The sequence below is a fragment of the Papaver somniferum genome, chromosome 7 (genome assembly GCF_003573695.1).
Source record: "Papaver somniferum cultivar HN1 chromosome 7, ASM357369v1, whole genome shotgun sequence".
Lineage (NCBI taxonomy): Eukaryota > Viridiplantae > Streptophyta > Magnoliopsida > Ranunculales > Papaveraceae > Papaver > Papaver somniferum.
The window spans coordinates 21,941,074-21,968,469 of record NC_039364.1 but is presented as its reverse complement, the minus strand read 5'-3'; the positions used below and the strand labels follow the sequence as shown (position 1 = coordinate 21,968,469).

General features: G+C 35.6%; 3 protein-coding genes across 3 annotated transcripts; 2 read left to right on the top strand and 1 right to left on the bottom strand.

Annotated features, from left to right (window-relative positions):
* Positions 1-2,136: 2,136 nt before the first annotated feature.
* Positions 2,137-3,411, top strand: LOC113294330. The gene is made up of 2 exons (XM_026542719.1): positions 2,137-2,316; positions 2,734-3,411. The coding sequence occupies exons 1-2, from the start codon at positions 2,137-2,139 to the stop codon at positions 3,409-3,411; spliced, it is 858 nt and encodes a 285-aa protein (XP_026398504.1).
* Positions 3,412-8,395: 4,984 nt separating this feature from the next.
* LOC113296668 (anthocyanidin 3-O-glucosyltransferase-like) lies at positions 8,396-10,074 on the top strand. The gene has a single exon (XM_026544973.1). It carries the CDS (start codon positions 8,456-8,458, stop codon positions 9,851-9,853), a length of 1,398 nt encoding a protein of 465 aa, XP_026400758.1. The 5' UTR covers positions 8,396-8,455; the 3' UTR covers positions 9,854-10,074.
* Positions 10,075-23,364: 13,290 nt separating this feature from the next.
* Positions 23,365-26,671, bottom strand: LOC113296667 (chloroplast envelope quinone oxidoreductase homolog). The gene is made up of 4 exons (XM_026544972.1): positions 26,405-26,671; positions 25,832-25,973; positions 25,068-25,159; positions 23,365-24,487 (listed from the first exon to the last, which is right to left on the bottom strand). The coding sequence occupies exons 1-4, from the start codon at positions 26,468-26,470 to the stop codon at positions 23,798-23,800; spliced, it is 990 nt and encodes a 329-aa protein (XP_026400757.1). The 5' UTR covers positions 26,471-26,671; the 3' UTR covers positions 23,365-23,797.
* Positions 26,672-27,396: the final 725 nt, after the last annotated feature.

Genomic DNA, 27,396 nt, shown 5'->3' with positions numbered 1-27,396 from the left:
TAAAATAATTAGCTGGAATGTTAGAGGGCTCAATTCTTATGACAAAATGGTGGCTTTGAGGAATATTATTGTGAGTCAGAAATGCTCCTTGTGCATGGTGCAGGAGACAAAGATCATGAAGATGAATCAGTGGTTGATTAGACAAATTTGGTATGATACTGATTTTGATTGGGTGTACATGCCTTCTGTGGGTGGTAGTGGTGGAATACTTACAGTTTGGATAGAAATAAGTTATTAAAGGAGGGGGAGAGAATGAGAGTTAACAATATTGCAGTTAGCTATTCTCTTAAGTCAAATGGGGATAAGCTTGCAGCTTGCAATTTGTATTCTCCTTGTGATTATAATGACAGGGAGGTGTTCTGGAATGATTTGGAGGAGGTTAGGAGATGGTGGGATGGACCAATTTGTTTTGGAGGAGATATGAATGCAGTAAGAAGTGGTGAAGAGAGGAATATGGGAGATGGTGATAGCAGGAACAATAATTTCTTAAACAATTTCATCTACAAGCAGGAGATGGTGGATTTGCCATTACTAGGAGGGGCATTTACTTGGTCAGATATGCACACTGATCCATTATTATGTAGGTCGGATAGGTTCTTGCTGAGTGTGGATTTTGATCTTATGTTCCCAGAAGCTGTTCAAATGGCTCTTACAAGAGTTATTTCAGATCACAAGCCAATTATGTTGGTTACTAAACCAGGTATTACTTGTAAGCCTTACTTTAAGTTTGAAAATAGTTGGATTTTTCATAAAAACTTTAAGAAATTGGTTGAACAATGGTGGGAGATGATGAATTTTGATGGTTTTGCTAGTTTCATTTTCTTCAAAAAGTTACAGAATCTGAAGTACTTCTTGAAGAATTGGAGTAGAGAGGAATTTCGTGGTTTTAAAAGGGAGAAACAGGAGTTGAAGGAGAGGATTGATTATCTGGATCAAATGGAGGAAACTTATCCTTTGAGTGAAGAGCAGTTTAGTGATAGATTGCAGTGTAGGTTGAAGCTGAAGAATATAACAGTAATGGAAGAAAGCATGTTAGGGCCAAGCAAAATGAATTCTAATGGGGGGATTCTAATACTTCATACTTCTTCAGAATATCAAATGCAAGATAAAAGAGGAATACCATTGTGAAACTTGATGTAGATGGTGTTGAATGTTTTGATCAAAATATTATTAAGATGGAAACGAAAAACTTTTACAGTAATTTGTACACTGAAGATAATGATGTGTCTTTCTCTCTTGATAATTTGGAGTTTGCACGTATTGATGAGGGTGATAGGGTGGAGTTGGATAAGGAGTTTACTGAAGAAGAGGTGTTTGGAGTGATTAAGTGTGCAGGGAAGAATAGATCTCCAGGCCCAGATGGGTTCTCCAATAAAGGAAGATTTTATGAAGTTAATGGTGGAGTTTCATACTTATGGAACATGGGACTGGAGATTAAATTGCTCTTTTTTATCTCTTATCCCAAAAAAGGAAGATTCAAGTGCACCTAAAGATTTTAGGCCACTTAGTCTGCTGGGTAGTGTATATAGGATTCTTTCAAAAGTTTTGGCCAACAAGTTGAAGGGAGTGATGAATAAATTGGTGTCAGAATGTCAGGGTGCATTTGTTAAAGATAGGCAAATTTTGGATGGGGTTTTAATTGCAAGTGAGTGTATTGACAGTAGATTGAAGATGAAAATTCCAGGTGTTCTATGAAAAATTGATATAGAGAAGGCATTTGATCATGTAAAATGGAAGTCTTTGATGAAGATTTTGGAGAAACATGGGTTTGGAGGAAGATGGATTACTTGGTTAAAATGGTGCATTACTTCATCAAATATATCAGTTCTTGTGAATGGTAGTAGCTCTGAGAGATTCAAGCCTTCTAAAGGTTTGAGACAAGGAGATTTTTTGTCTCCATTTCTCTTTTTGCTCATTGTGGAAGTTTTTTCAAAGCTATTGAAAGATGTTGTAATGAGAGGTCAAATTCAGGGTTTTCAGGTGGTGGAAAATGGAGCTATGGTATCTCATCTGCAATTTGTTGATGATACTCTAATTTTCATTAATGCAAATATGGATGAGATTAGGAAATTGTTTATCATTCTAAATACTTTTGAGCTTTTAACTGGGTTGAAGTTGAATCTGGAGAAGAGTTGAATGATTAGTGTTGGAGCAGATGGTGTGGTTAAGGATTTGGCACTGGAGCTGGGTTGTAAAGTGGAGCAGTTGCCTATAAAGTATTTGGGTTTACCACTAGGTGCAACTGCAAGATGTGCATCTGTGTGGGATGAGGTGGTGCAGAGAATGGAGGTTAAATTAGCTTCATGGAAAAAAAAGGTTTTTGTCAAAGGCAAGAAGATTGGTTTTGATTAAGAGCTGTTTGGCAAGTCTGCCATTCTATTTTCTGTCACTTATTCATATGTCGACTAGTGTAGAATTGAAGCTCACAAGGTTGATGAGGAATTTTTTATGGGATTCTAATCCAAAAAAAAGTAAGATGTGCTGGGTCTCTTGGTTGAAAATATGTAAACCAAAGACACTAGTTGGATTAGGGATAAAGAATCTTAGATTACTAGTAAAACTTTGAAAGCAAAATGGATTTGGAGGTACAGTAGGGAGAAAAGAGCTTTATGGAGGAAAATAGTGCAACAAAAGTTTAATAACAATAGTGAGATTTTACTGGCAAGTGATGATGTGAAGTAAGTTGGAAGAAATGTGTGGAAGAATATATTGAATTCATCTTCTTTTCTGCAGGAACATTTGTCTTTCAATATAAATAATGGTAAATCTTTAAGATTTTGGCAGGATAATTGGACTTCAGGAGGTATTTTAAAAGAAAGATTTCCTGCAAGTTACAAGGCTTGCAATACTAAGTTGGCTTCAGTGGAGGAGATGATACAGAATGGCAGACTGCATTACAGTTCAAGAAGAAATCTGTCAGCAATGGAACAGTTGGAGTGGGATTTACTTTGTAATGAAATGGGACATGTGCATGGTTTGAATGAAGAGGAAGATACTGTTGAGTTCTTGGGAGGTTTCTCAGTTAAGAAGTGTTATGAATTACAAGTGCAGGATGATCCAGTTGGAGATTTTAACAAGTTTCTATGGAAGAAACGTGTTCCACCAAAGGTCAGTTTTATGCTATGGGATTACTTTCATGATTCTCTACCTACACTAACAATGTTAAGGCATAGAGGAATGGACCTGCAGTCTGTGAATTGTGTTTTCTGCAATGCTGAAGTTGAGACAACAGATCACATGTTTCTGCATTGTGATTATGCTTTCAAAGTTTGGTCAAAATTCTTAGAGGGATTTGGAATTGATTGGGTTGCTTCTGTTACTGTTTGGAGACTTTTTGAAGCTTGGAAATTGAACAATGTTCAAGGTAGGGGTAGGGAGATATGGTGGAAACTTATCTATGCTGTTTTATAGCATATTTGGAAGGAGAGGTGCTTTAGAGTTTATGGAGGCAGAGCTAAGACTGTGGATGAGATGTGTTTAGTCATAAGACAGACATTAGTTCTTTGGTTGTCAGAGACTATGGTTTTTGATAATATTCCTGTAAATTCAGTTTTGTTCAATTGGAAGTAAATCTTACACATGTGATGTATGTTTAAGAATTGATTCCATGGTTGTAATCTTGTACAGTTTTTTCTTTTAATGCAACCTTCTTTTTCAAAAAACAAACAAAAATATCACGACACAAACACGTATGCTAAGATAAACAAAAATGATTAAAATAAATAATCAAAGGTGACCACTGCTTAACAATATGACACGTCTTCAATCTTTTATTTTTCTAGTTACCCTATGTCGATCTATCCAGACAGATCTTTTGGTCAAAGATGATTAAGATGCCTACCTAGGAGAGCAACAATAATTGGTATACCGAGAGTTATTCCCGGAACAAATACCGTGTAAGAGAGGAATTGGGACCACTTTGCCCATTCCAAATCTCGATGTTTAGAACGCTGAAGATATGCTACCCATTTCCCTCCCGGGATTATCCACGGGATTCTACATGGTGTGTGTAGCATCATCCCCTAGGAGAGTGAGCATATGTGCACCCTAGCTACCACGACTGCAAAGAAATACCAAGTCTGAGTAATGTTTGTGTTTGGTTGTCGACATTAATGTGACTTATGAGGTTATCGATGGTACAGCTGAAAGCTCAAAAAATAGAACGGGAAGAAGAAAACCCGAAAATGCTAGAAATCCCCCACTTTGATGCCCCAAATTTTTTACACCCCTATATGTCCATGTCTTATTGGCTTACTTTTAAAGCGGACCTCCTGTTTTTCCAAGATGGGGTAGGATGAGGATGAAATCTACGGTGAATAGGAGTGACACATAGATGTGTAAAATTGTGGTGTATAAAAGTGGGATGGGAAGCGGCTTCCAAGAAAACCTTTAAATTAGAAGCCCCACCTTCATATTACCACTGCACGCGTGAGGTTTCTAGGCATCATCAAAAAATTCACTTGAGCTGGTCGAAAATGGCAAGACTAAATTTCTTTGTCATCTTCAAATATGGGGTTTCTGCTCCACTTATACAATAAAGCTGTTGATTGAGGCAGGAGTAAATTTGATACTTGTTGCCCTAAATTTTCTAGTATGAGTTTCATTTTTGGGGGCGGGGATTCATTCTTGGCAGCGGGAAGAACAGGCATAAGTTTCCAACAATATTTTGATTGAAGTAGGATGTTGTCCCAGAAATACACGATTTATAAAGGGAGATACCAATCCTACTAAGTGTTGATACCATTTCATCGATCCAACGATCAGGACCAATGAGATCTTTTTATCTTATATGAAACGGTATCATCACTTGATAAAACTGGTATCCCTTTTATAAATCACGCGGAAATAAAACAATATATGATTGTGGCTGTGGGACCAGATTGTAATTACCTGTATATAGCCCGCTTACACACAAATAGATGCTTTGCATTAAATGTTGAGAAGTTAGCAATAAGAATTAAGAACATGGTAGGCCATCCGGTATGGTAGATCTAATGGGTAAATGTGCAGTTCAACTCACCAGCGCTGTTTCAAAGTTGCTACTGGTAAGTAAAGTAATACTACCAACCAAGAGGTCCAAGACTATTATAGAAACTGAAAATAAGTGGTCATAGAAATCCCAAGTGGGTTGATTGTGAAATCCGAGGATAAAAATGGCATTGAATTCTAAGATCTGCCAATTTTCGGTGTGTCAGCTGGCATATCATCAAATAATCCGTAGTGCTAGGGGCGGACCAGCAGTGGTGGACCAAATTGGTCCACCTTTCCCGTAACACAAAATTTTGTGGGCTACCTATCTAGAGAGCACGATTACTTAATGTATGTACAAGCTTTGTTAGGATAGTACTGATCTATACAAAACAACACAATGTTTGATCTTCGTGTTGGTACCAGTCCTAGCAAAATTAGTGCCTAAAAGTGGAGCATGCCGTGAAAATGTAATTTTAATTCTCGAGCGTAAAACCAAACTAGTACGTTTTAAATGTATAAACTCAAATGAAGGAGGTTGATCTGATTTACTTATATATGATAGGATATGCGGTTTAAAACTAATTCTAAATCTTAAACAATAAAATTCAGATATTTGTGAAGAAACATGAGCTGGGCCATGGCCCATAATCACTTTACATCACCGACGTAGGAGCGCTCCTAAGTCAATGCTCGCCTTGGCGTTATTGACTCGTGGTCCCGTGGACCAACGTCTATCGACCCTGCACGGTCGGCACTGACCATTATTATTTAATACGTCAGGCATGATTGCTGAAGGCGATTGCTCCATGGGGGTTATCAATCTAGGAGATCCAATATTTGAGATTATTGGAGTAGAGTTGCATGAAAAAGACACACAGTGAGTGGGGCACAGTCAACCGTACCCAAAACTTTTTGATGCATGGTGCCGATATCCAATAAATGTGCTACGGATGTTTAACCTTGCTAAATTGGGGCCTATGCCGTTAAATTGGGACCTATAATTGCATGACAAAATATGATCACTAACAAATAATTTTTAGAAACTCCTTAACCACTATTTTTGTTAATACCTAATATACCTTTATTAAATTAGTGATGATTAATTAAGTTAATATTAGTTAAATTAATTAGTGTTTGAGTTTGATTATAGTGTTAGGATTAGAGTAGAAATTCATTTCCTCTTTTAAGGTTTGGAGGGAAAGAAGAAGTAGAGGGAAAAAAGAAAAAAATAGGGTTTGTGATTTTCTTAGCAAAAATGAAATTTTATAGTGATGATGAAGACTTTAGTAGTGATGAAGAAGTTGATGCATCAGATTATCATGATTTCGATCCTACCGAATTGGATAATTTGTTGAATGAAGAAGAGAAACTCAACCAAAGAATGCTTGAGGATATTATTCAAGCACAAGAACAGATTCGTCGAGAAGAAGAAGGTGATAATGCTTCTAATAAACAGGTATGAGTTGTAACGATCTACAAACATGCATTTGCACGTCTCGATCGCCCAAAAAGGAAAAAAAATTCAAAATCGTTTTCCAGAATCAGTTTATTCGATAGCACCACATAAACCGATTCTGTGTAAAATTCCCAAATTGGGTATCATAATCGGGTTTTGTTCCTCACCATATAAACCGATTGTAGTAACTTTTTGGAGAGTTGGGTACGTGACCAAAATTAGTTTATATTGGTGATGTGCATAACCCGATTCCTTAACTTGAATAATCACGTAGAATACCCGAAGTTGACAATCGATTTATTTACGTATAAATGTAATCCGATTATGGGAAAAAAGTTCCAGGAGAAATGTGAACGAAAATCGGATTACATGATATGATACATGAACCGATTGTATACTTCGAATTTTTTTCTTCAATTCCTTAATCGGACTTTGTAGTTGCGACTACAAGAAGACAATGAATTTTACATATCAATAATGAAGGAAGGAAAAACAAGAGAAGACAAAGAAGTGATTTTTGAAAAAATGGTTGTTAGAGTACAAGGACCAAAGGGGAATGAACCAATTACCCGAGCGCATTGGATGCAGATGCCTCTATGTGGTCAACTCTTGGCAGAAACGTGGAGTTGCGTTGTTCATCTATTTGGTAAGGGATCATGTTATACATTCGCACCAAAATACACCATTTGGGATGAATCTCTTAAGGATCGGAGAATTGTTTTATTCAACCATAATCGGTCTTAGAGTACGTGATGATTGTCCATTACCACCGGTATATAAGTTAAATGAGGTCTCGGAGCTCACCAAGGAGTGGCTTAAAAAATATGATGCCAACATGAGGCGATGTGAGGAATTGATCGAGCCGAATCAATTCGAGGGTCTCCATTTGTTGGAATGAGTATTTTCCTTATGTTAAAAACTTGATCTATCAGATGCTAATATTTTGTCGCTTTCTTATATTGTATTTTGCGAACTTGAACCAAGCTTAATGAATGAAAGTGGTTTTTTTTTTTTTTGGAAACTTAGACTCATGAAATTTGTTCCAAAATCGGATTTTAAGTTTATTTATAAAGTCCGATTCCTGAAGTAGTTTGTTGCAGCTTTTTCAGAATCGGTTTATATGAAGTATAAAGAAATCCGATTATCGGATACAGAGACTTTTAACTAAACAATCATGGTCCAAAATGATCCAAACATGAATTAAGAATCGGTTTATTTGTGTATTAACGTAATCCGATTATAGTTGATGTTCATCACATCAACCCAGAATCGGGGTATGTAGGTTCACAGTAAAATCCGATTCTTTACACAATCGGATAACTATGGTTTATATATAAACCGATTCTGTGATTTTCAGAAATCCTTGATGAGCGAATTTCAAAGTTTTAGAGGTAAATCATTGTAGAGTATCTCTTAAAAGGAAGGGGTTAAAGGGATTTAACTCAATCACTTGAATAGTCTGTTCTTGGGTTTTTTTTTTGGTAAACCAAAATGAAATTAGATTATAATTGTTGTTTGTGATTGATTAGGATTTAGTTTTAATTTTGATGGAAGTTGAGTTTTGGTTAATAATTTTTGTATTTGTTAATTAAGTAATGATTTTGTGTTTGTATTTGTGTTAGAATAATTAAAGTTAAGGTTATTTTTGTGATTTTACAATCTTTAGACATCCCTTATCATTCTCTATTGGATGGATGAAGAAATTCATAGGCCCCAATTAAACGGCATAGGCCCCAATTTAATCATGATGATTAAAGTTAGACATTTATATCCGTCTTGACATGTGGGTGAGTAATTGAAACAAACAAAAAAGAAAGTAAAAGATGGTTTCCCCATCTTTGTGCCATTCATTATGATAAGGAGTTTGCATTTCATGAACGTGTCATTATTAGGTACACAAACCAAACCTAACCTCAGTTAAAACATAATTAATTCCACAAATATTTCTGCTCAGTGTTCTCCTATAAAACTTGGCATCAACCTACATCCTCATCACCAACTTGTAAAAATCTTGAGAGTATAGCAGAGATGGGAAGCCAAGAAGGATCATCTGCCTCCCAACTTCATGTAGTCATGTTTCCATGGTTTGCGTTTGGTCACATAACACCATTTGTTCAGCTTTCTAATAAGCTTGCTTCTCATGGAGTTCAAATCTCTTTCTTGTCTGCACCAGGAAACATCCAGAGAATCTCATTATCTCTCAATTCTTCACCTCTTATCAAAATTATACCTGTTCATATCCCACCAGTTGAGGGTCTTCCACCAGGTCTTGACAGTACTTCAGATATGTCACCGGCTTTGGCCGATCTCCTCAAAATTGCAGCTGATAAAATGCAACCTCAAATCAAATCCATTCTCATTGATCTCAAACCCCATATCATCTTTATTGATTTTGAGCAACACTGGATTCCCTCCACTGCTTCTTCACTGGGTATCAAAACATTCAATTTCTCCGTTTTCGCGGCTGCTTGTGAAGCTTATGTAACAAATCCATACCGGGAATCACCAACTATTGATGATTTAAAGAAGCCTCCACCAGGGTTTCCCACAACTTCAATATCATCATTGAGTACTTACCAAGCTCGTGATTTCTTGTATCCTTTCATGAGCTTTAATGGAGGTCCTAGTGTGCAACAACGAGTGCAAACGACGAGGAAGTCGTGTGACGCCATTGTCATGAAGAGTTGTCATGAAATGGAAGGTCCTTACATAGATTATATCAGGCAACATTACGGTAAACCTGTACTGCTAACAGGCCCTATAGTTCCTGACGCACCAAAATACAAGTTGGAAGAAAAATGGGAAAACTGGCTGCAGAAATTTCCAGCCAAATCTGTTTTGTTCTGTTCATTTGGCAGCGAAACGTTTCTGACAGACGAACAGATTAAGGAACTACTTCTAGGATTAGAGCAAACTGGTCTTCCATTCTTTGTGGTATTGAATTTCCCATCTGGTGATGGAGATAGTAATGAAAAGTTGAAAAATGCATTACCAGTTGGTTTTGCAGAGAGGGTGCAGGGTAAAGGAGTGGTGCACACGGGATGGGTTCAGCAACAAGCGATTCTAGCACATGACAGTGTTGGGTGTTATGTTAATCATTCAGGTTTAAGCTCTGTGATTGAAGCATTCATCAATGATTGTCAATTAGTTATGTTGCCACAAAAAGGTGATCAATTTTTGAATTCCATGTTAATCAGTGGAGATTTGAAAGCCGGGGTGCAAGTTATTAGAGACGACGAAGATGGGCATTTTAACAAAGAAGATTTGTGTAAAGCTGTTAAGATGGTAACTGTGGATGTGAATGAAGAGCCAGGGAAGTCCATTAGTGCTAATCATGGGAAATGGAGAGATTTTCTGCTTAATAAAGATATCCAAGATGGCTTTATCACCAACTTGGTTGAAGAGATGAAAAAAATGGTTAACTAAATCAATGATTTTTAGTTCAATTTGCATCTGCCCATATCTAATCCTTTCTTTAGGTTTATTTATTTTTTCCAATTAGGATTGTCAGATAAGTGTTATTCTTTTTATAGTTTGTATGAAGGGAACCTCAACCTTACATAAAGGATGTATTTGTAATCGTTTGAGCATAAAATGAATATGAATGTTCTAGAGATTTTTACCGATAAAAAAAAAAATGTTCTAGAGATTTTGTTGTTGTTAAGCCAGTGTCCCGAGCAGTGTAAGAAGAGTGTTTGTCTTATTACACCTGACAGTTATTAGCTGTTTTTACCTCAACTGCCGGTAGTTAGTCAAGACTAGTCTTGTTGACTAAGTCCTTCTTGTGTTCTTGCGTATAAATAAGAATTTTCTCTTCTCTGATTTTCAGTTGTGAATTTCAGAGTTTTGTCCACCGATTTAGTGATTCTGACATGGTATCATGCCCTTCTCTGATTTCCAAAACCTAAAATCAAAAAAAGAAAAATTACATTTTTTTTTGTTGTAAATTTCAAGATATTCACTAACCTTTTTACCAAAATTTATCATTCAATATTGAATACATCAAGATTTCCTTCTTCAAACCTATTAAAACTCGGTATTCTCCTTCAGAGAAGCTTAATTCAACAAATTTTGTGATATAGAAGTCTCAAATTGTTCCTTTGTCGAGAAGTTTTGATATGTACAAGTATGTGGATGGACCTGTACCCGAGCCTCCTGAATTCATTCGAGATCCAACAACGCAAGCTCTAATCGGCTATCCAGATTACTTATAGTGGATTCATCAAGATCAACTTTTTCTTTCATGGCTTATCTCATGTTTATCAGATGACACTCACCTCCCTGTTCTTGGATGTACTTTTTCTTTGAATGCTTGGCAAACCTTACGAATAATTATTATTCTTCGGTCAAATTTCGACTTATGCAACTCAAGAATGACTTACATCATCTTCAAAAAGGAAATGAATCTATGCAAACCTTTTTCAGTCGTGCTAAGTCTATCGCCCATCAACTTGCTCAAGTAAGTCATCTTGTTCTTGATGAAGATCTTGTTTTTCATATCTTGAATGGTTTACCATCAGAAATCAACGCTTTTCGCACATCAGTTAATACTCAACAACTTAAAAGTCTAGAATCAATTACTTATGATGATCTTCTCAATTTACTTTTAGGTGAAGAACATCAAATTGTTGAATCTCCATCTAATGTTCCAATTGTATATGTTAATATTGCTCAAAACATCACTACCTTATCAGATTCATCTAGTTCCACCCACTTTTCATCTAATTCTCATTATAGAACTCCTTCTGATGGCATTCCGGAACTTCTGCTGGTGGATTTAGTTTTCTAGCTCATGGTGATGGTGGTCGTGGTGGTAGATATTTTCCAAACTTTAGAGCTCGTGGTGGGGCATATGGTACTTATTAAGGAGGAAGATCTGATCGTGGTGGTTTTCGTGGTGATCATGGTGCTGGACATAATATATTCTTTCCCCACTCATTATCGACAATTGTTTTTCGAATTTTCATTAAAGCTGGCCATAGAACACTTGAGTGCAGATCTAGGTACAATAAAGGTTTTGTAGACTATCCTCAAGCCAACAATGTTTATTTTGATGATGAATATTATAAAAATTCCTATGATGACTATTGGCATCCAGATCCTCAGGTGTATGCTGTCTATAGTGATAATTATTACCCCTCTTCCGCTTCTGCTGGTGGTGATAATTGGACACCAGATTCTGGAGCTACTTATCATATTAAAAGTAATTTGAGTAATCTCAACTTGCATTCTGAATATCAAGGTGCTAAGCAAGTGAAAGTTGGCAATTGTGCAGGTTTGTCCATTAATTATATTGGCACTTCTCATTTTACTTCTGGTAACTCCAACTTTTTATGAGCAATGTCCTTCATGTACCTGATGTCTCTAGAATTTTTTTTCTTCCGTTCTTCAATTCACAAGAGATAATCACTGCTACTTTGAGTTTCATCCTTTTCATTTCTGTGTTAAAGACCTTCAAACACACAAGGATTTTGCTATAGAAAAGTGTAAATCATGTCTTATATGATCTCAACTTTGATTCCCCATCCTTGTACAACCTTTGTTTCTACTGCTGCTTCATCTGTGATTGGCATAAGAGGCTTGGACATCCAGCCTACAAGACCTTGAAGCATATATTATCAACAGTTGATGAGTCTATTTCAATTCATTTGAGTTGTTGAGTATGTAGTAAGTGTCAGTTGACAAAATCTCATAGTTTGCTTTTTCATGGTGAAAACACTAGGGTACCAAAATGCACCACCAACTTTTTCGTAGGCAATTTGTATGGAAAAACTCAACACCACTCCGAGAGTAGAAACTCAATCAAGGAAAGTGTCTAGAGTTAAATTTCCCTCTCTCTCGTTGTTAGAAAGATTACATAACTGAATCCGTGAACCTAACTACAAAGAGAGTTCTTGGACGATACCAAAGATCAATATCCAAGGATCAATCACGTCTTATCAATATACTGTGGTTGATCAACGCACAACTTGTGATATTTGAATTATAAAGATAAACAATATACTGCGGAAAAAAAAATAACACAAACACCAAAAATTTTGTTAATGAGGAAACCGCAAATGCAGAAAAACCCCGGGACCTGGTACAGATTGAACACCAAACTGTATTAAGCCGCTACAGACACTAGCCTACTACCAATTAACTTCATTGTGAATGTAGTTGAGCCCGAACTCAGTCTCCCGCTGATTCAGGTACAGTCGCGCTCCTTACGCCTCTTGAATCCCAGCAGGACTCCACGCAATTGATTCCCTTAGACGGTCTCACACCAACTAAGAGTTGCTTCAACTCAATTGAAGACTTTAAACCAAATCTGCCTCCTACATATTAAGCCTATGATTGATTTCCTGATTTACGATCTAAAGGGTTGATCAGATCAAACGAAAGATCCAGGTGATGGAAATCGATAGCAACTTGAAAAAAGTCTGGCTATCCTCAAAATCCGGACTTATGCAATCCGAAGTGCATCCTAGATTATCGACAAATCCTAAAAGGGTTTCAGCATAAGACGACTCTATATACAACTAGGACACACCAAAAAGTAGTGTCAAGATTCAAAGATCCCAGTTGCCAAGAGTTTCCCTTATATAAACTTCAAAGCCTATAGGTTGCTTTAGGTTTAAGCTAAGATAGCTTTGGAACCAAGCGAACAATATTCACGGTTAGATGAAAGCTTTGAATCTTAATCACATACATAAGATATACACTATGGTTAGGTAAACCGTAATTGAACCGTGTATAAAGATTATATCCAACATGGTTAGCCGAAACTAGCCGATTTGAACTTTAAAAGCTTAACACTCATTTTCATGTTCACTAAGATATTAGTATTGAGTCACAATCATGTGATCAAATGAGTCTAATGTTAATTAGAGAATTGATCAAATGCAAATTACTTCATAGAAATAATTTAATTACACTTGATTCATAATCGACATAGAATTGTAAATGCATAAAGTATAAATACCTGATAGTTCGTGAATCAGCTGAGTCATAGTATGCAGTTTGCAATCTTATAAGCAATTACCGGGTTCCGGAGTTGACATAACTTTTCAAGTTCACGTACGACTTTGTAAATTTTGGCTCAACTCAAAGTTCCGGAGTTGACAGAACTTTTCAAGTTCGCGTACCGGTTTTCAAACTTAAGACTTTTTACCGGTACCGGAGTTCACATAACTTTTTCAGTTCACGTACCGGTTTGGGTGCTAAACTGGTTATAGAACATAGAACTGTTTTGTCTTGCATACCGGTTTGATTATTTTAACCTGGTTCCCTTACCACAGTTCCAAAATAGTTTGCATACGAATATGAACCTATCCGGATTCCGAAACAAACTGATTTTCCCATGATGCACATACGAATATGTATATCACACAAATCTTAAAGTCGATATATAGATACTCCGCTATGTAATGTGGCTTCAGACATATAATAGTTTTCTCAGTTTGTAAGACTTATAACACTGTCTTGTACTTCGAATATAGTAGTTCTATATTTCTCTAAATCAATTCGAAACATTTATGAATAACATCAATAGTTCCAGGCTATTTTCAAATGATAAAGTTGAATCATGATTAGGTTCTGAACAATAAATTACAGTTCTCCGAAATTTGATCAAGTATGAACAAATTTTCATTAAGCTTAGTTATTATATTTCGAGAAATTCGTAAACTAAATAATTAGTTCTCGACTCGAAATTCTTGTCTATGCAAGCTAGTCTAATTAGTTATGAGACACTCGTCTCAAGGATATAATAGTGAATATAACTTGAGAAATAGGTTGTTTAGTCTTCACTTACCTTTTGTTTATGAAGTTCTCCAAAAGCTTCGGTTGATCTTCTCCTTCAAACGGTGAACGAAAATGATGACCGGTTCGTTTCTCAACTACCTCTATCCTAGACCGAGACTTAACTAATTGTAGACTAGAAATCAAGATATAGTTTTGACAACTAAATTTGACAACAAGCTTGATATAGAAACACTTGTGAGCTCGCGAGCAATACTGTAACACATAGTTCAGTCAATAAACCAGAAGCATTATGTCAGTTTCATTGACACCTTTAGCAGGTTCACATAGTTGTATCCTCTTGCTTATAAATCAGAAGCATTTTGTACATTTCAGACCTTCACGACTCATGTTGAGAATTACTTTGGTACTTCCATAAAAATGTTGCAAACTGATCGGGGTGGTGTATATAGAAATGTCTCTTCCTTTTTGACAATTTGTGGTGTTTTTCACAGAGTCAGTTGTCCTCATGAGCATCAACAGAAATGAAGCATATGCACATAGTGAAAACTGGTCTTGTTTTATTGAATCATGTTTCTGTGCCTTCCTCCTATTGGTCGTATTCCTTTGAGACTTCTAATTATATGATCAACAGATTACCAACTCCAATATTAGGTAACCCTACACCAATAAAATCTCTTTATTCATTATCTCCAAATTATGCTTTTCTTAAAAAAATTGTGGGCTACTATGATAAGCCCAAATTAAGCCCCTATTAACCCTAAACCGGTCTACCAGTTGTGGGATCCCATTGACTTATAAACTACCCAATTAATCCCCATCTGACCAATATGGGACTAAGGTCCCAACGCCAATACTTTGATTTCTTCTTCACGGGTTTTTCTCCGCATAACCGCTTTTTATTTTCCTTCTTCTCCATCCTTCTTCAAAATCAGAAAATACTTTGAGTTTAAGTTTAGTTTCCTTGTCAATTAAGTTTTCTGCCCAGATTTTAGGGTTTATAAATAGACTAATTATTATTATCTAAAATACATAATTCCAAGTTTGGTGATTATTCAGTTTCATATAGCCTTATAAGGCGTTTCTATCGATTGATTCAATCGTTTCAAATACATTCAAACTCAATTAACACTGGAGTGACGTAGATATGAATACTTATGAAGATCCATTGTTGCTAGATGTGATTGCAATTTCGATGCACCGCTCAAATCGCTCCTCTTTGTAGCATCTTATCTTCATGAAGAAGATAAAATTGTTCTCATTGAAAAACAAAACTTCAAATGGTGGAATCAGCAGTTTCACACCATCCGTCAATCATCATCATCAACCTCCTCAATGGAACGCATGTATTTCATATTTTTGTTGTATTTTAAATACATAATATTTGTATTTCTTCGTGTATTTCCTTTACAATGTATTTGATTGATGTAAATCTTCTTGAAAATATATGAAATTTAAGGTTTCTTGCTCATGTTTTCCTTCAAAAAAAAAAAAAAAAAAGAATTCAACCGAAGTGTTACCAAAACACGTTATGGAAGGAATGAGATTTTTAACGCTTTGTTTCTCACAATTAATTATGACGTGTCTTTTAACACTATTTTATTGTACTCTTCTTTTAATTAGCGTTTTCAGTCATTTCTTTCTTTTTTAACTATCAAAGAATGAGGACATTATTATTTCATTAAAACAATACAAGGTATATTATTAAATTCTTCTTTTAATCAATTATCAAATCATTGATCATTTTATTTTGACTAATCAATTTATTCTTTTAATTGTTAAAATTAAATTTAGGGCATAGATTGAATCGTTGATTATAATGGTAGATTTAGGGAATAAGTTATTTTGCAAAAGTTATTATGATTAGATTTTAACAAAATATATTAATTGTATGTAATGATTTGTCGGTATGCCTCCGGATCTAAAAAGAAAGCAAACGTCGGCATCTCAAAATAGAAAAATAAATAAAAAACGTGGTGAGTTAGTAAAATTTCTTGTCGAATCTTTAAATAAATATATATAATTAAACCTACCGAGTCTACAGTCGAAGATTTAAATGATAATTGTGTTAATGAAGCAAACATTTGAAGTGCATATTGAAACATACGGCAACAATGAAAGAGAAGTAGTGTACTTGATTATAAGCCTATTATTATTAGAGACTTTGCTTCCGGAAATGTATAGGAGGAAACTTTTACACATAATCAATAAATTTAACACATTAACACATTTTTCGAATTTATTTTTTTATTATATTATGCTTATAATTATGATCTAATAAAAAAATATTAATTTACTTACGGTGCTAAAAAAAGTGATCTAACGATTTATCTTTTATACATGGTCTTGTTTAGGGGCATCATTTCATAAATTAACTTCGGGGCATAAACATTGTAGCGCCGGCCCTGATACTCATGGTCCACAACCATTTGGGATCTGGATTCTTTGGGTCCAACCAGTGATCCCGTAACCGTAGCATAGATCCACGTCTTCCCTCAATACTTTGATACCCCAATTCTCATAATCACACTTTTCTTTATCGAATGTCTCATCGTGCAGCCAAAGACCATGCATAGTAAAGCGTTTAGGTAATTCATAGGTGCCACATAAATCTGGAGGACGATCTTTAACTGCTTCACATACCGTAAAAGGCCACTGAATTGCAAGCGTGTAATGGTTTAAACCCAAAAAATAATGTAAAGGTAGCGATGATGTTGTTAACAAGCTGGTTAAGTATTCTAAACTCTATTTCAATCATTCAAACTTTCTTAGAGGATGACAATAGCCGTTTTCACACACTATTAGCATCAAAGAAATTTTCAAGTTATTGAAATAATCAAAACGAAACATTCCAAGTCTAGTACAAATGATTGTATCACACAAACCATGTAAGATGTTACTCAACGATTTTCATATGATCATCTTTTGACTTTCGTCAAGAATATAAGATGAACTTGGTTGAAGCGAAAGCTTACCAACACATATATCGGGAAATGTGTAAGCGAGTTAAACTCAGCTCGAAATCTCAAATGTGCATAATCGAATACTATTTAGCAATACGAGTTTTGTCTCAATATAGGAGATAAAGTAGAAATAGACTTTCCAAGTGATAGATGAGTTTTAGTCTCCACATACCTTTTGTTGATGAAGTTACACAAGCTCTCCTTAGTAGTTCTTTGTCTTCAATTGATGAACGCCGTGAAGTCTAATTCTCAACTACACAATTTATCCTAGTCCGAGACATCACTATAAGTAGACTAGAAATCAAGACTTATAGTTTTGAACACTAACATTGACAAGCAAGCTTGAGATAGCAACGCTTGCGAGTTCGACCGAGCAGTGCTCTAACAATCTCCCCCTTTGTCAATGTTAGTGACAAAACTATCAATATGTCAATCTCCCCCTTCTCATCCAAATGCTTGATCTCCTTGGTTCTTCAACATTTCTCTAAATCTTCGTCACTTCCAAGTAATCCAATGATTCTAAATGTGTTCAACTCAGCATCATAGTTGTTGAAGATCCGTAGCTATAACAATGAGAAAACAGTTGCTCTCAATCATTGTTATACTGATTGTTATACTGTGTCATAGTACTCCCTCCGTTCCAATTTAGATGATGTTGTAGAGTTTTTTACGCAGATTAAGAAACATCAAAGAGAATATTTTTTTCCCAAATCTGTCCATATTAATACCTTCATAAAAATTTAAACCTCCAAGTTTTTTGTTTTTGGATTCTAGTATAAATTATGAATCCCTATGTAATTCCACTTGGGATGACTAAATATCCTAAGATAATAGAGAATAGGTTTAATATCTTAATTTAGGTTTATTATTTCTCACTAATAACAAAGACAATAAACGTTATGTTGTGATCCCAAAGCAGGGGTAAATCAGTGAGAATTTAGAAAAAAATAGCCAAACTCTCATTTATTTTGGAACACACAAAAAACCCTAAAATATCATCTAAAGTGAAACGGATGGAGTATTATTATATAACATCACAATTCAATTGTATCACAACTTTGACAACAATACTATGGTGATATGTATCACTCCCCCTTAGTCAATACTTCATCTCATAATGAAAACCACTCCCCCTTACATAATGATCCGTAAACCATATGTATTTGTAGTGTGAACTACACAATAATTCTCCCCGTTTTTGTCAATATAAATTGCCAAAGGTACGAAAACTAGTGGGATCCTCATAAAATTTTCATAAAGATACTTCATGACCAAAAGAAAACAACATACTAACTTGTTTCGATGATTTCACATAGTCCAAACTTAGTGTATTCATCAAAGAGTTTATAAAGATACAAGAAAACTCCTAAAATATTCCACAACCGCACTCCCCACAAAGATTTGGTAATTAAACACAAGTTCAATTAAGAACTCTCCCCCATAAATGTCATTCCCGAAAGAACAACAAGAGCGACCTTACTTTTACAAGAAAATAATGATTTCTTTGGACATTAACAAATCTCATGAATAATGAATTTGTATCCAAAGATATCAATTGAATTAACCACAAGAAAAATGATCAATTCGATTGGTCATGCTCATATAAGAGAACTTACGGAGCCACACAGTACATACACAAAGATGTGGATCAGGGAAAGACAAATACTGCAGAATAATCAAAGATTCATTCTATTTTTCATCACCATTTGCACAATGACATATAATAGACTGAATCTTTGTAAACAAAAGTTCATCCTATATTCCATCAATATTTGTATAATGACATAATAGGCTTAACTTTTCTGGTCAAAAGTTCATTCTATTTTTTATCAATACTTTCATACCGACATATAATAGAGTTAACTTTTGAACAAATATGGGATAGTCAAGGTTCACGGACGTAAACAACATATCCCATAACAATTTGCAATATATAAAACCATAAAGATTAATACTGCAAAAATCATCTTCCAAATAACTTAGAATTTAAACAAATAAATCTAAAAACATTGCAAGATGAAAAACGTTGGCAATATCTATGTGTACTCACAATAATGGCTATTCCAAACCCTAGTTATCCTTCTTAAAAACACAAGAATAAATTCTCATAAGAAGTTTTCTAGACAACGATTATTGTTCTTTGATAACTTCATACCTTTCAATGAATCCATCATAGAAGGTGTCGCTGATTTCCTTGACTCTCTTGACCGTGGAAACTCCATGTTCATGAGTTAGAACACTAACTTTATGATCAACAACATGAGCAAGTTGTCTAGCCTTAGCGCAGTCCACGATGAGTTTCTTTTGATTCCGTATCACGATCTGTTGATTAGCAAGGATTCTGGCCTGACCATCTAAAAGATGATTTATTTGCAGTTGAAGATTTTCAAACTCGACCTTTGAAACATCCTGAAAACGAGTTAAATCCTTGACAGATTCATGAATCCAGGAGTTGTGCTCTTTCCTTGGAAGCATCTTCTTCACAACAAGTTCTTGAACTGAACCACGTCCTTGAGTATCCTCCTCCATGTCAAGACTCACAATCTCTTGAGATCTTGAAGAGTTTTACATGTAATTTTTGTTAGGGATGGTACAACACAATACATAATATATATATGTTTGTAAACAGGAGAAAGAAACTCTTGTTATGGAAACCCTATGAACTCATATGAAGAGAGCATGGACGCATGTGGACTGGTCACAAATGGATTTAGAAAAGATCCAACAAGAGAAAACACAATATATATATATATGTTTGTAAACAGGAGAAGGAATCTCTTGTTATTGAAACCCTATGAACTCATATAAAGGGGACACGGACGTTCGTGGACCGGTTACAGAAGAAGAATGGATTTTGAAAAGATCCAACAAGAGGAAACAAACTATTTGTTAACAATGCTCAAAGAGTTAGAGCATGACTCATGATCAACAAGATCAAGAACTCGCATAAAAATCATACAACTAATCTTGAAACTCTCACAATCATTATCCTTGCACCTCTCAAGATAGATACGAGGATGATATTACCTGAGATCAGGTAAAGGGTGAGAAGTAATTTGACTATGAATTATGAGAGAAGAGTTGTACCAATATTTTGTGCGTTTGTGACGTGTATTTCCTTCTTTCCATTGATTATAACTTATTCCAGGAGAATTTTTCATAAACACTTTTAAAAGTCCATTGAAAGGATTTTTCTGAGGACTAAGTCTAGGACCTCTAGAGATCGGTTCCAGAGGAGAGGAGTTGGAGGACTTCCATCTTCTCGATTTAGACTTGCCAGACTTGTTCTTATAAGTACAGGGAAAGTGTTCATCTGTGGCACAATAGTTTGTACCATTAAGAGGAACTTGCAACCTGTGACGATTTCTTGAAAATAGATCATTCTTATAAGAATTCTGGTTTTCTGTAGGAAAGAAATTCACTGTAGATGTCGTCAGACGATTTACTCCATTGACAGTAGAAAGAAGCAAATTATGAAGATCTGAGATTTGTTTCTTTGTAGCAAAACAATGAATGGAAAAGTGATTCTTTTTCCCACAGAAGGAACAACATCGTGGATTAGAAACTTAATTGCCTTGATTCATAACCTTTTCCGGCACATGCGAATTTTGCAAGTGATTCACAGTGGGTAATTCCTTGGAGGGAATTTCCTTCACGCTGGGTAAAGCCTTGTGAGTATAAGAAGAAGGTACAGAGGATGACTTACTCATCAAAACAAAGTTTTCCTTTTTCAAGGTGTTACACTGTTCTTGGGCACATCGAAGAGATGCAACAAGTTTCTCTTTTTCAACACGATGACCGTTTATTTCTGACTAGAGAGTCTTGATTAAATGTTCTTCTCTTATTGAGTCTTCATTAACATTATCTTCAAGTCTACTAATTTTTTCATGTTGTAGAGTAGTTTCTTGAATCAATTTTTCAATACTCTTAGAGAGAGATTCAATAAAGCAATAGAGTTCACGTTCTCTTTCAAGAGATTTCTCGAATTCATCAGTGAGTTGATCATTCTTTTCTTCAAGAGTCTTGATTTTAGAACCTTGAAAGTCAATGATATCAGAAGATTCTTTTAACGATCTGGTGAGCTCCATTTCAGATTCTGATACGATGTCACTTTTCTCGTTTTTCCCTCGGGATTCGGAAGAATCTGCTAAGGAGTTATCCTTTGAGTGAACCCAAGATTTTTGACATAATCAGAAACTTTGGAAGACATTTCTATGTACGTGGTTTGTGAGATACTTCTAAAGTCCACATAAATCAGATTGCTACAAACACAGACTTATGAGGTCTTAAACGTGTTTGCCTGCTCTGATACCAATTGAAAAAGCGGGGGTCTAACAACCACACCCAATATTTCGTTCGGCAATCTGAATAAACAAACTCCAATATACTTTCAAGAGAATCAACTAGACAGTCAGACTCAATCTAAAGAAAAGTATATCAATTTAATATCTATGTATCATGCCTTACAATAAGCATAATTAAGTTGTACAATAGGTCTGTCAAATGTCTATTTCTTGGCTATAACAACATGCACAAAGGGTATTGATGTCCGAATCCTTCTACTAACACTCTTCTTACACTGCTTAGGAAACTGGATTATCATCTGTTCAGTTTGAATCAAACTCTTAACATAAACTTTGAAGGCTTGTAGTGTTGTTCCCTTGGAACAAAACTTGTAATGTTTACATTATAACAATATTCGTCTTAATAGAGTAAAGTGGAAAAATCCCACATTCTTGTACAATATAACTGAATTATTGTGTACAATGATATATATATATATATAATGCTCATTTCAGAAAACAATAATACGCTCATAATCAATTCTAGTTGATTAAGGAAATATGCGAGTCGGCTATGATCCCTGCAATGATGGATTCTAGTGATGATACAAATACTTAGTGCTCCACGATTATCTTTCCGGTAGCATGACCATCAATGCTCTTTGCCCATGCATCTTCAGCCTTGTTCAGTGGGTGTTTCGAATCAATTATTGTCTTGAGCTTTCCTTCTTTCACCAATTCAATCATATATTCTAATTTTTCACTCTTCGGCATTACAAGTAACGGTACAATTTGCTTCTTTGAGAATGTCAATTTCTGAAATACAAAGTTCAGCATTGTTCTAGGTCCTGGAGTAAGATCTATCACTTTACCGTTCCTATATACGGGAATTTGAAGGGCAAAAAGGGGCTCATCCGCCCTGTTTGCATTTTCCAATCAAATGGATTAACACTTGTCGCTTCCATCTTCAGCAGAACCTCATCTTTCCTTGGAGAAGGGATAGGAACTTCCACATGCTGATCAATATCACAGTTTCAGTTTGAAAGTTTGACTATACAAAATTTAGCACAAGAAGATACTATAATTCATATTCATCATTTCGATCAAAACTCAAATGAATTTAAAAATAACTGACAGCTCAAAAAGTAGAACGGAAAAACCTTTAATTTAGCAGCTCCACCTCCATAACCCTCATATACTACTGCACGCATAAGCCTTGCAGCCATAATCAAGAACTCACCAAGGTGGTAAAAATGGCAAAACTAATCTTTTGCGTTTGTCTTCTAATACGGGGCTTAATGCTGCATGTATATATATAGAGGTGTAAATTGAGGCAAGGGCATGTAATATAAGCCGTGAAGCAAAAGAAAAGTAGCCATCAAATTGACAAGAAAACAATATATTCATTATGACATGACCTGAGTAGTACAAGGAGTCGGAATTTCGTGGGAAAATTTGATACTTCTTAAACTGAAAAGACCAAGAGAAAAATCATTTCTATCACTCTAACGCTGGCCATTAAATTTTGCTAAAGTGCGAAAAAATGAAAAGGAATAGAGAATGACAAATTTGAAGTCCAACTTGTAGCCTATAATGCAAACATGTATTAGTACGAGTTTAACTGTGAACCACACAGGTCTAATCTAGAATATCGATCTTACTCGAATCAGTATCACTTTTATCCTTTGTCAGGCAGGAGATTCATGTTTGGCAGCTTGAAGAGTAGGTTAGAATTTCAACCTTCAAAGACCCATTTTGACAATTAGACTAGAAACGTCTATTGACACGGCCACAAATTTTTTGTGACAAATTTATGGCCATCTTCTTATGGTTACCCAGTAAGTTAGGTAACTCTATAGTGACTTGATCATTTCTTTGTTAAACAGGATTTCAAATATTGAAGCAGCTTAGACACAAAAGAAGTATGCTTTACAGGTCAAATGCAGCATCACCCAAAAGAAAATCAATGCATATTCAAAGTTACTTATATACAGGAGTGTCCCAGTAGTACATCTTTATGGATCCAGAATACAGTAGTAAACATTCCCTCCATTACATACTTTTTTTTTTTTTTTTTTTGGCAAAGCTCTAAGGGGGAATTTTACAAGTAAAAGAAATCAAAAACAGAAATGAAGAGGGCCTATACCTGACCTCAGAGAGTGGAAGAGAAAAAATCAACACCAAAACTAAAAGACGTGACACCAAAGTATCTCAACCTATAGGAAGGTAAATGAGACCTATTGCTGCCATTACATACATATTCAGAGTATCCCATGCACAAGTGACGGAAACAAGTCATCTATGTGTGATGTTTTGTACCATTCTATATAAGCATTGAATATATCATGCTGGTCACTAGTGTTGTGCAGACTCGATGGTGCTTAGGGCTCCACAATTATCTTTCCTGTAGCATGGCCCTCGATGCTCTTTGCCCATGCATCTTCAGCTCTGCTCAATGGATGCTTCGAATCAATTATCGTCTTAATCTTTCCTTCTTTCACCAAATTAACTAGATACGCCAAGTTCTCACCCTTTGGACTCACAACCAGTGGCACCAATTGTTTCTTCGAACATGTCAACTTTTTATATGCAGATACCATCACGGAAGTAGGACCAGGAGTAACATCAATCACTTTACCTTTCTCACTTAAATTGGGTTCGAATGTAGAAAATGAAATGCCTGTAGCACAGTGGATGACAAAGTCATACTTGCGTCCTGATGGGCTCGTAAGGGCTGCCCCTTCAGGGGTTTTATAATCAAGAACTTCATCAGCTCCTAAGCTCTTGACAAGATCAATATTACGTGCTCCGCAGGTTGCCGTGACATGAACATTTCCGAGCTTTGCAAGCTGGACTGCGTACGGACCCACTCCACCTGAGGCAGCTGTGATGAGGATGTTAGTTGGTTCCCCTGTGCCATCTAGCTTGATCCCTGATGCATCAGTCAGAGCTTGATGTGCAGTTAGGCCTGCTATAGGTAAGCCTGCACCTTCAGCAGCAGATACTTCAGGTGGTCTTTCAACTGTCAAGCTTTTCGAAGCCACCGCATATTCAGCAAGCCCACCTCCACTCTAACGAATTCAATTGCACGTTATGAATGTTCAAAGATTCATAAAATAAACTATGAATCACAAGTGATACATACATTATGCGCGATTCTAATCCAGAATCAGGGTTAAACATCCCCAATCTGTATTCTAGATTTTTTCATTTTTTTATTTGTACGGTCTATATTCTAGAATACAACTCAAAATTAAGGACATACTAAATCAAACATGTACAAGTAGTATGTAAGTTGAGCTGAGCTTCATGGAAGACAGTGATTCACCAATCAATTTTCTTTATCAGCTCAACAATCCATCATTCTAAAGAAAGAAATGAAGTCTTACCAGTGCAAACCCTCACAAGGTCAGATCATAGTACTAGAGATACTTTTCCATAACTAGCAGTTGCTTAATCGTGAACTATGCATGCTTCTCAACAACAATGCAAGTATGCTACTTTATCTGGAAATTAGTCATTCTCTCGGATAAACAATAATAGTTTTGATGGAAATACGAATGTCGTTGGCAACCAATTAACCACACATTTGTTTGGAAAATAGAGCAATATGATTGTGGGACAGAATCACAATTACATGTAACCACTTACAGCGTGGGTAAGAAAAGCTACTACTTTGTCACCGGCTTTGAAGTTATCGACTCCTGGACCAACCTCTATCACCTCACCTGCAACATCAGTACCTGATCCAAGGAGACAGGTAAGCAAAAATGTTGTGCCTAGTTTCTGATTCAAAACAAAATAAAAACCTCATGCTTAAAAAGCCGAATCATAAGACCAAGCCTTAAACTTACGGTGCCATTAAAGCAACAGTTATACACAAAGACAGGTTTTGTATCAAAACGTTGAACCATCCTCATAGGAACCCGTTTTCCAACAAGCGGCTCCTCATCAGCTTTAGGAACTCAGAAGAAATAACCTCAAGGAGGTAAGGGGGACAGGGATTTGGTATGATGCTATAAAGATTTGTCAGATTCTCAGACCTGTGGCTTTGAAATATGTTTCATTTTTAAATACTGAAAACATTTTTTTTTTCTATTTTAGCCATGCAGTTTCATCATTATACTCAACTCTGTACTGAGTCGTGAATGATCTTACTCCATTGTAAGCTTAGACAAGTCCCAAGGTCATGGAACCAGGTTTTTATGTTTCAATATGTGCATCCATTTACACTTAAACTAGAATTTCAACTTGGACTACTTCTAAGACCGATTCTACTTTTGCTTCTGATTGTTCGCTTATTTTCTTTCAGATAACAGGAATTATGAGATATTTTTTCTAACTTACAACAAGAAAAGTACCGCTTATACCCTGAACCAGCAAATATACAAAACCATAAAATTCATCGAAGTTACCTGGTACAAAAGGAAACTTGCGTGGCAAAATCGGTCGCAGTTCGCCTTTCTGAACCTTCCAATCAATTGGATTTATACCGGTTGCTTCCACCTTTAACAATACCTCATCTTTATTTGGAGAAGGAACAGGAACTTCCACATGCTGTTGAAACAGTAATATTAATCATCAACTATTTACTAATCGCCATACACGTATTTTGCTACTAGCTAGGGTATATACCAGTCGATCGCGAAATTACTTGATTAAAACAGGTGGTTTCAGCTAGAATCATGATCCTTTATCATTTGCTCAGTAACAAAACAAAAATCCTTTTCCTTCATTAGTAGGAGGAATGGAGGATACCTACTTAGTACTTACTTTACTAATAGATCTTCAATTAAACTTCACTCATACTCATCAAACTAAAAACAAAAAAAAAAACTGAAGAATCATCACAAACACTTGGCTACTGAGTAATGTCATCAATTTCTAAAAATCGGCATAAGGAAGATAATTCAATTGGCATAATAAATCAGCAACAACAACAACACAGACCAAATTGAAATCTACAAAAAAAAAAAAGAGAATCAAACCTTTAATCCAGCAGCTCCACCTCCATAACCTTCATACAGAATTGCACGCATAAGTTTTCCAGCCATTAATCAAAGCGTAGAAAGAGAGATATAGAGGAGTAAGAATGAGAGAATCAAAATGAATCTGGAAACTAAAATTCTTGATTTTAAAGATGAGAGAAAAAGGTTAAGTCGGTTAAAAGAAGAAGAAGAATGGTTGTTGGGTAAAGTGAACTGAACTGGACAAATCCATAAAGCGATTTTGCACTATAGAGAAAAAAATGCAGAAGAACAGAAAAATAAAATCTATTGCTTAAAAATACAGGAGTATTAAATCTTTTTAAGAGTAAAATAAGACCTTAAAGCACATTTCCAGCGCCGAACGGTATGCGATTCAGACATGACTTCTTTACGTGTGAGGAACTCAGCTACCCCCAAGAGACTCTATAACTACTTCATAAGAGACACAAAAAGGCCTGAAATCCTTGGGAGTACAAGAATTGTTCTTTCTTTGGAACTAGAAAAATATATGAACAATTCAATCTCCAATGCCCTAAAACATACTTAAAAATTCACCTTCATAAAGTCATCCCCTGATGATGCTAACAACACTTTAAAAAATTCTAATCGACATTTCATCGAACACTTACATGGCGTAGTCTATGCATCCAATAATCACATACAACATAATTTCTTGATTACCAAACATGAACATTAGACTAAATACATTAGACCAATAATCCAATAAAGTGAACTAATACACGCGGACAAATATTTTTTTCACATCCTTTGAAGAACAAACTTGAATAACAAAGTGCCACTCCATAACCGAAGGCCATTGCTAACCCAAGGCCACTGCTATACAGATCATGTTTTTTCTCAAATATGATAGTAAAATTGATCATATAACTGTAAAAATCTATACAAGCTATGTTAAAGATTACCTATTTTACTGATCACAAACCAGCTTCTCTTATGCTTTCTCCCGAAACAAAACAAAACAAAAAAAGAGC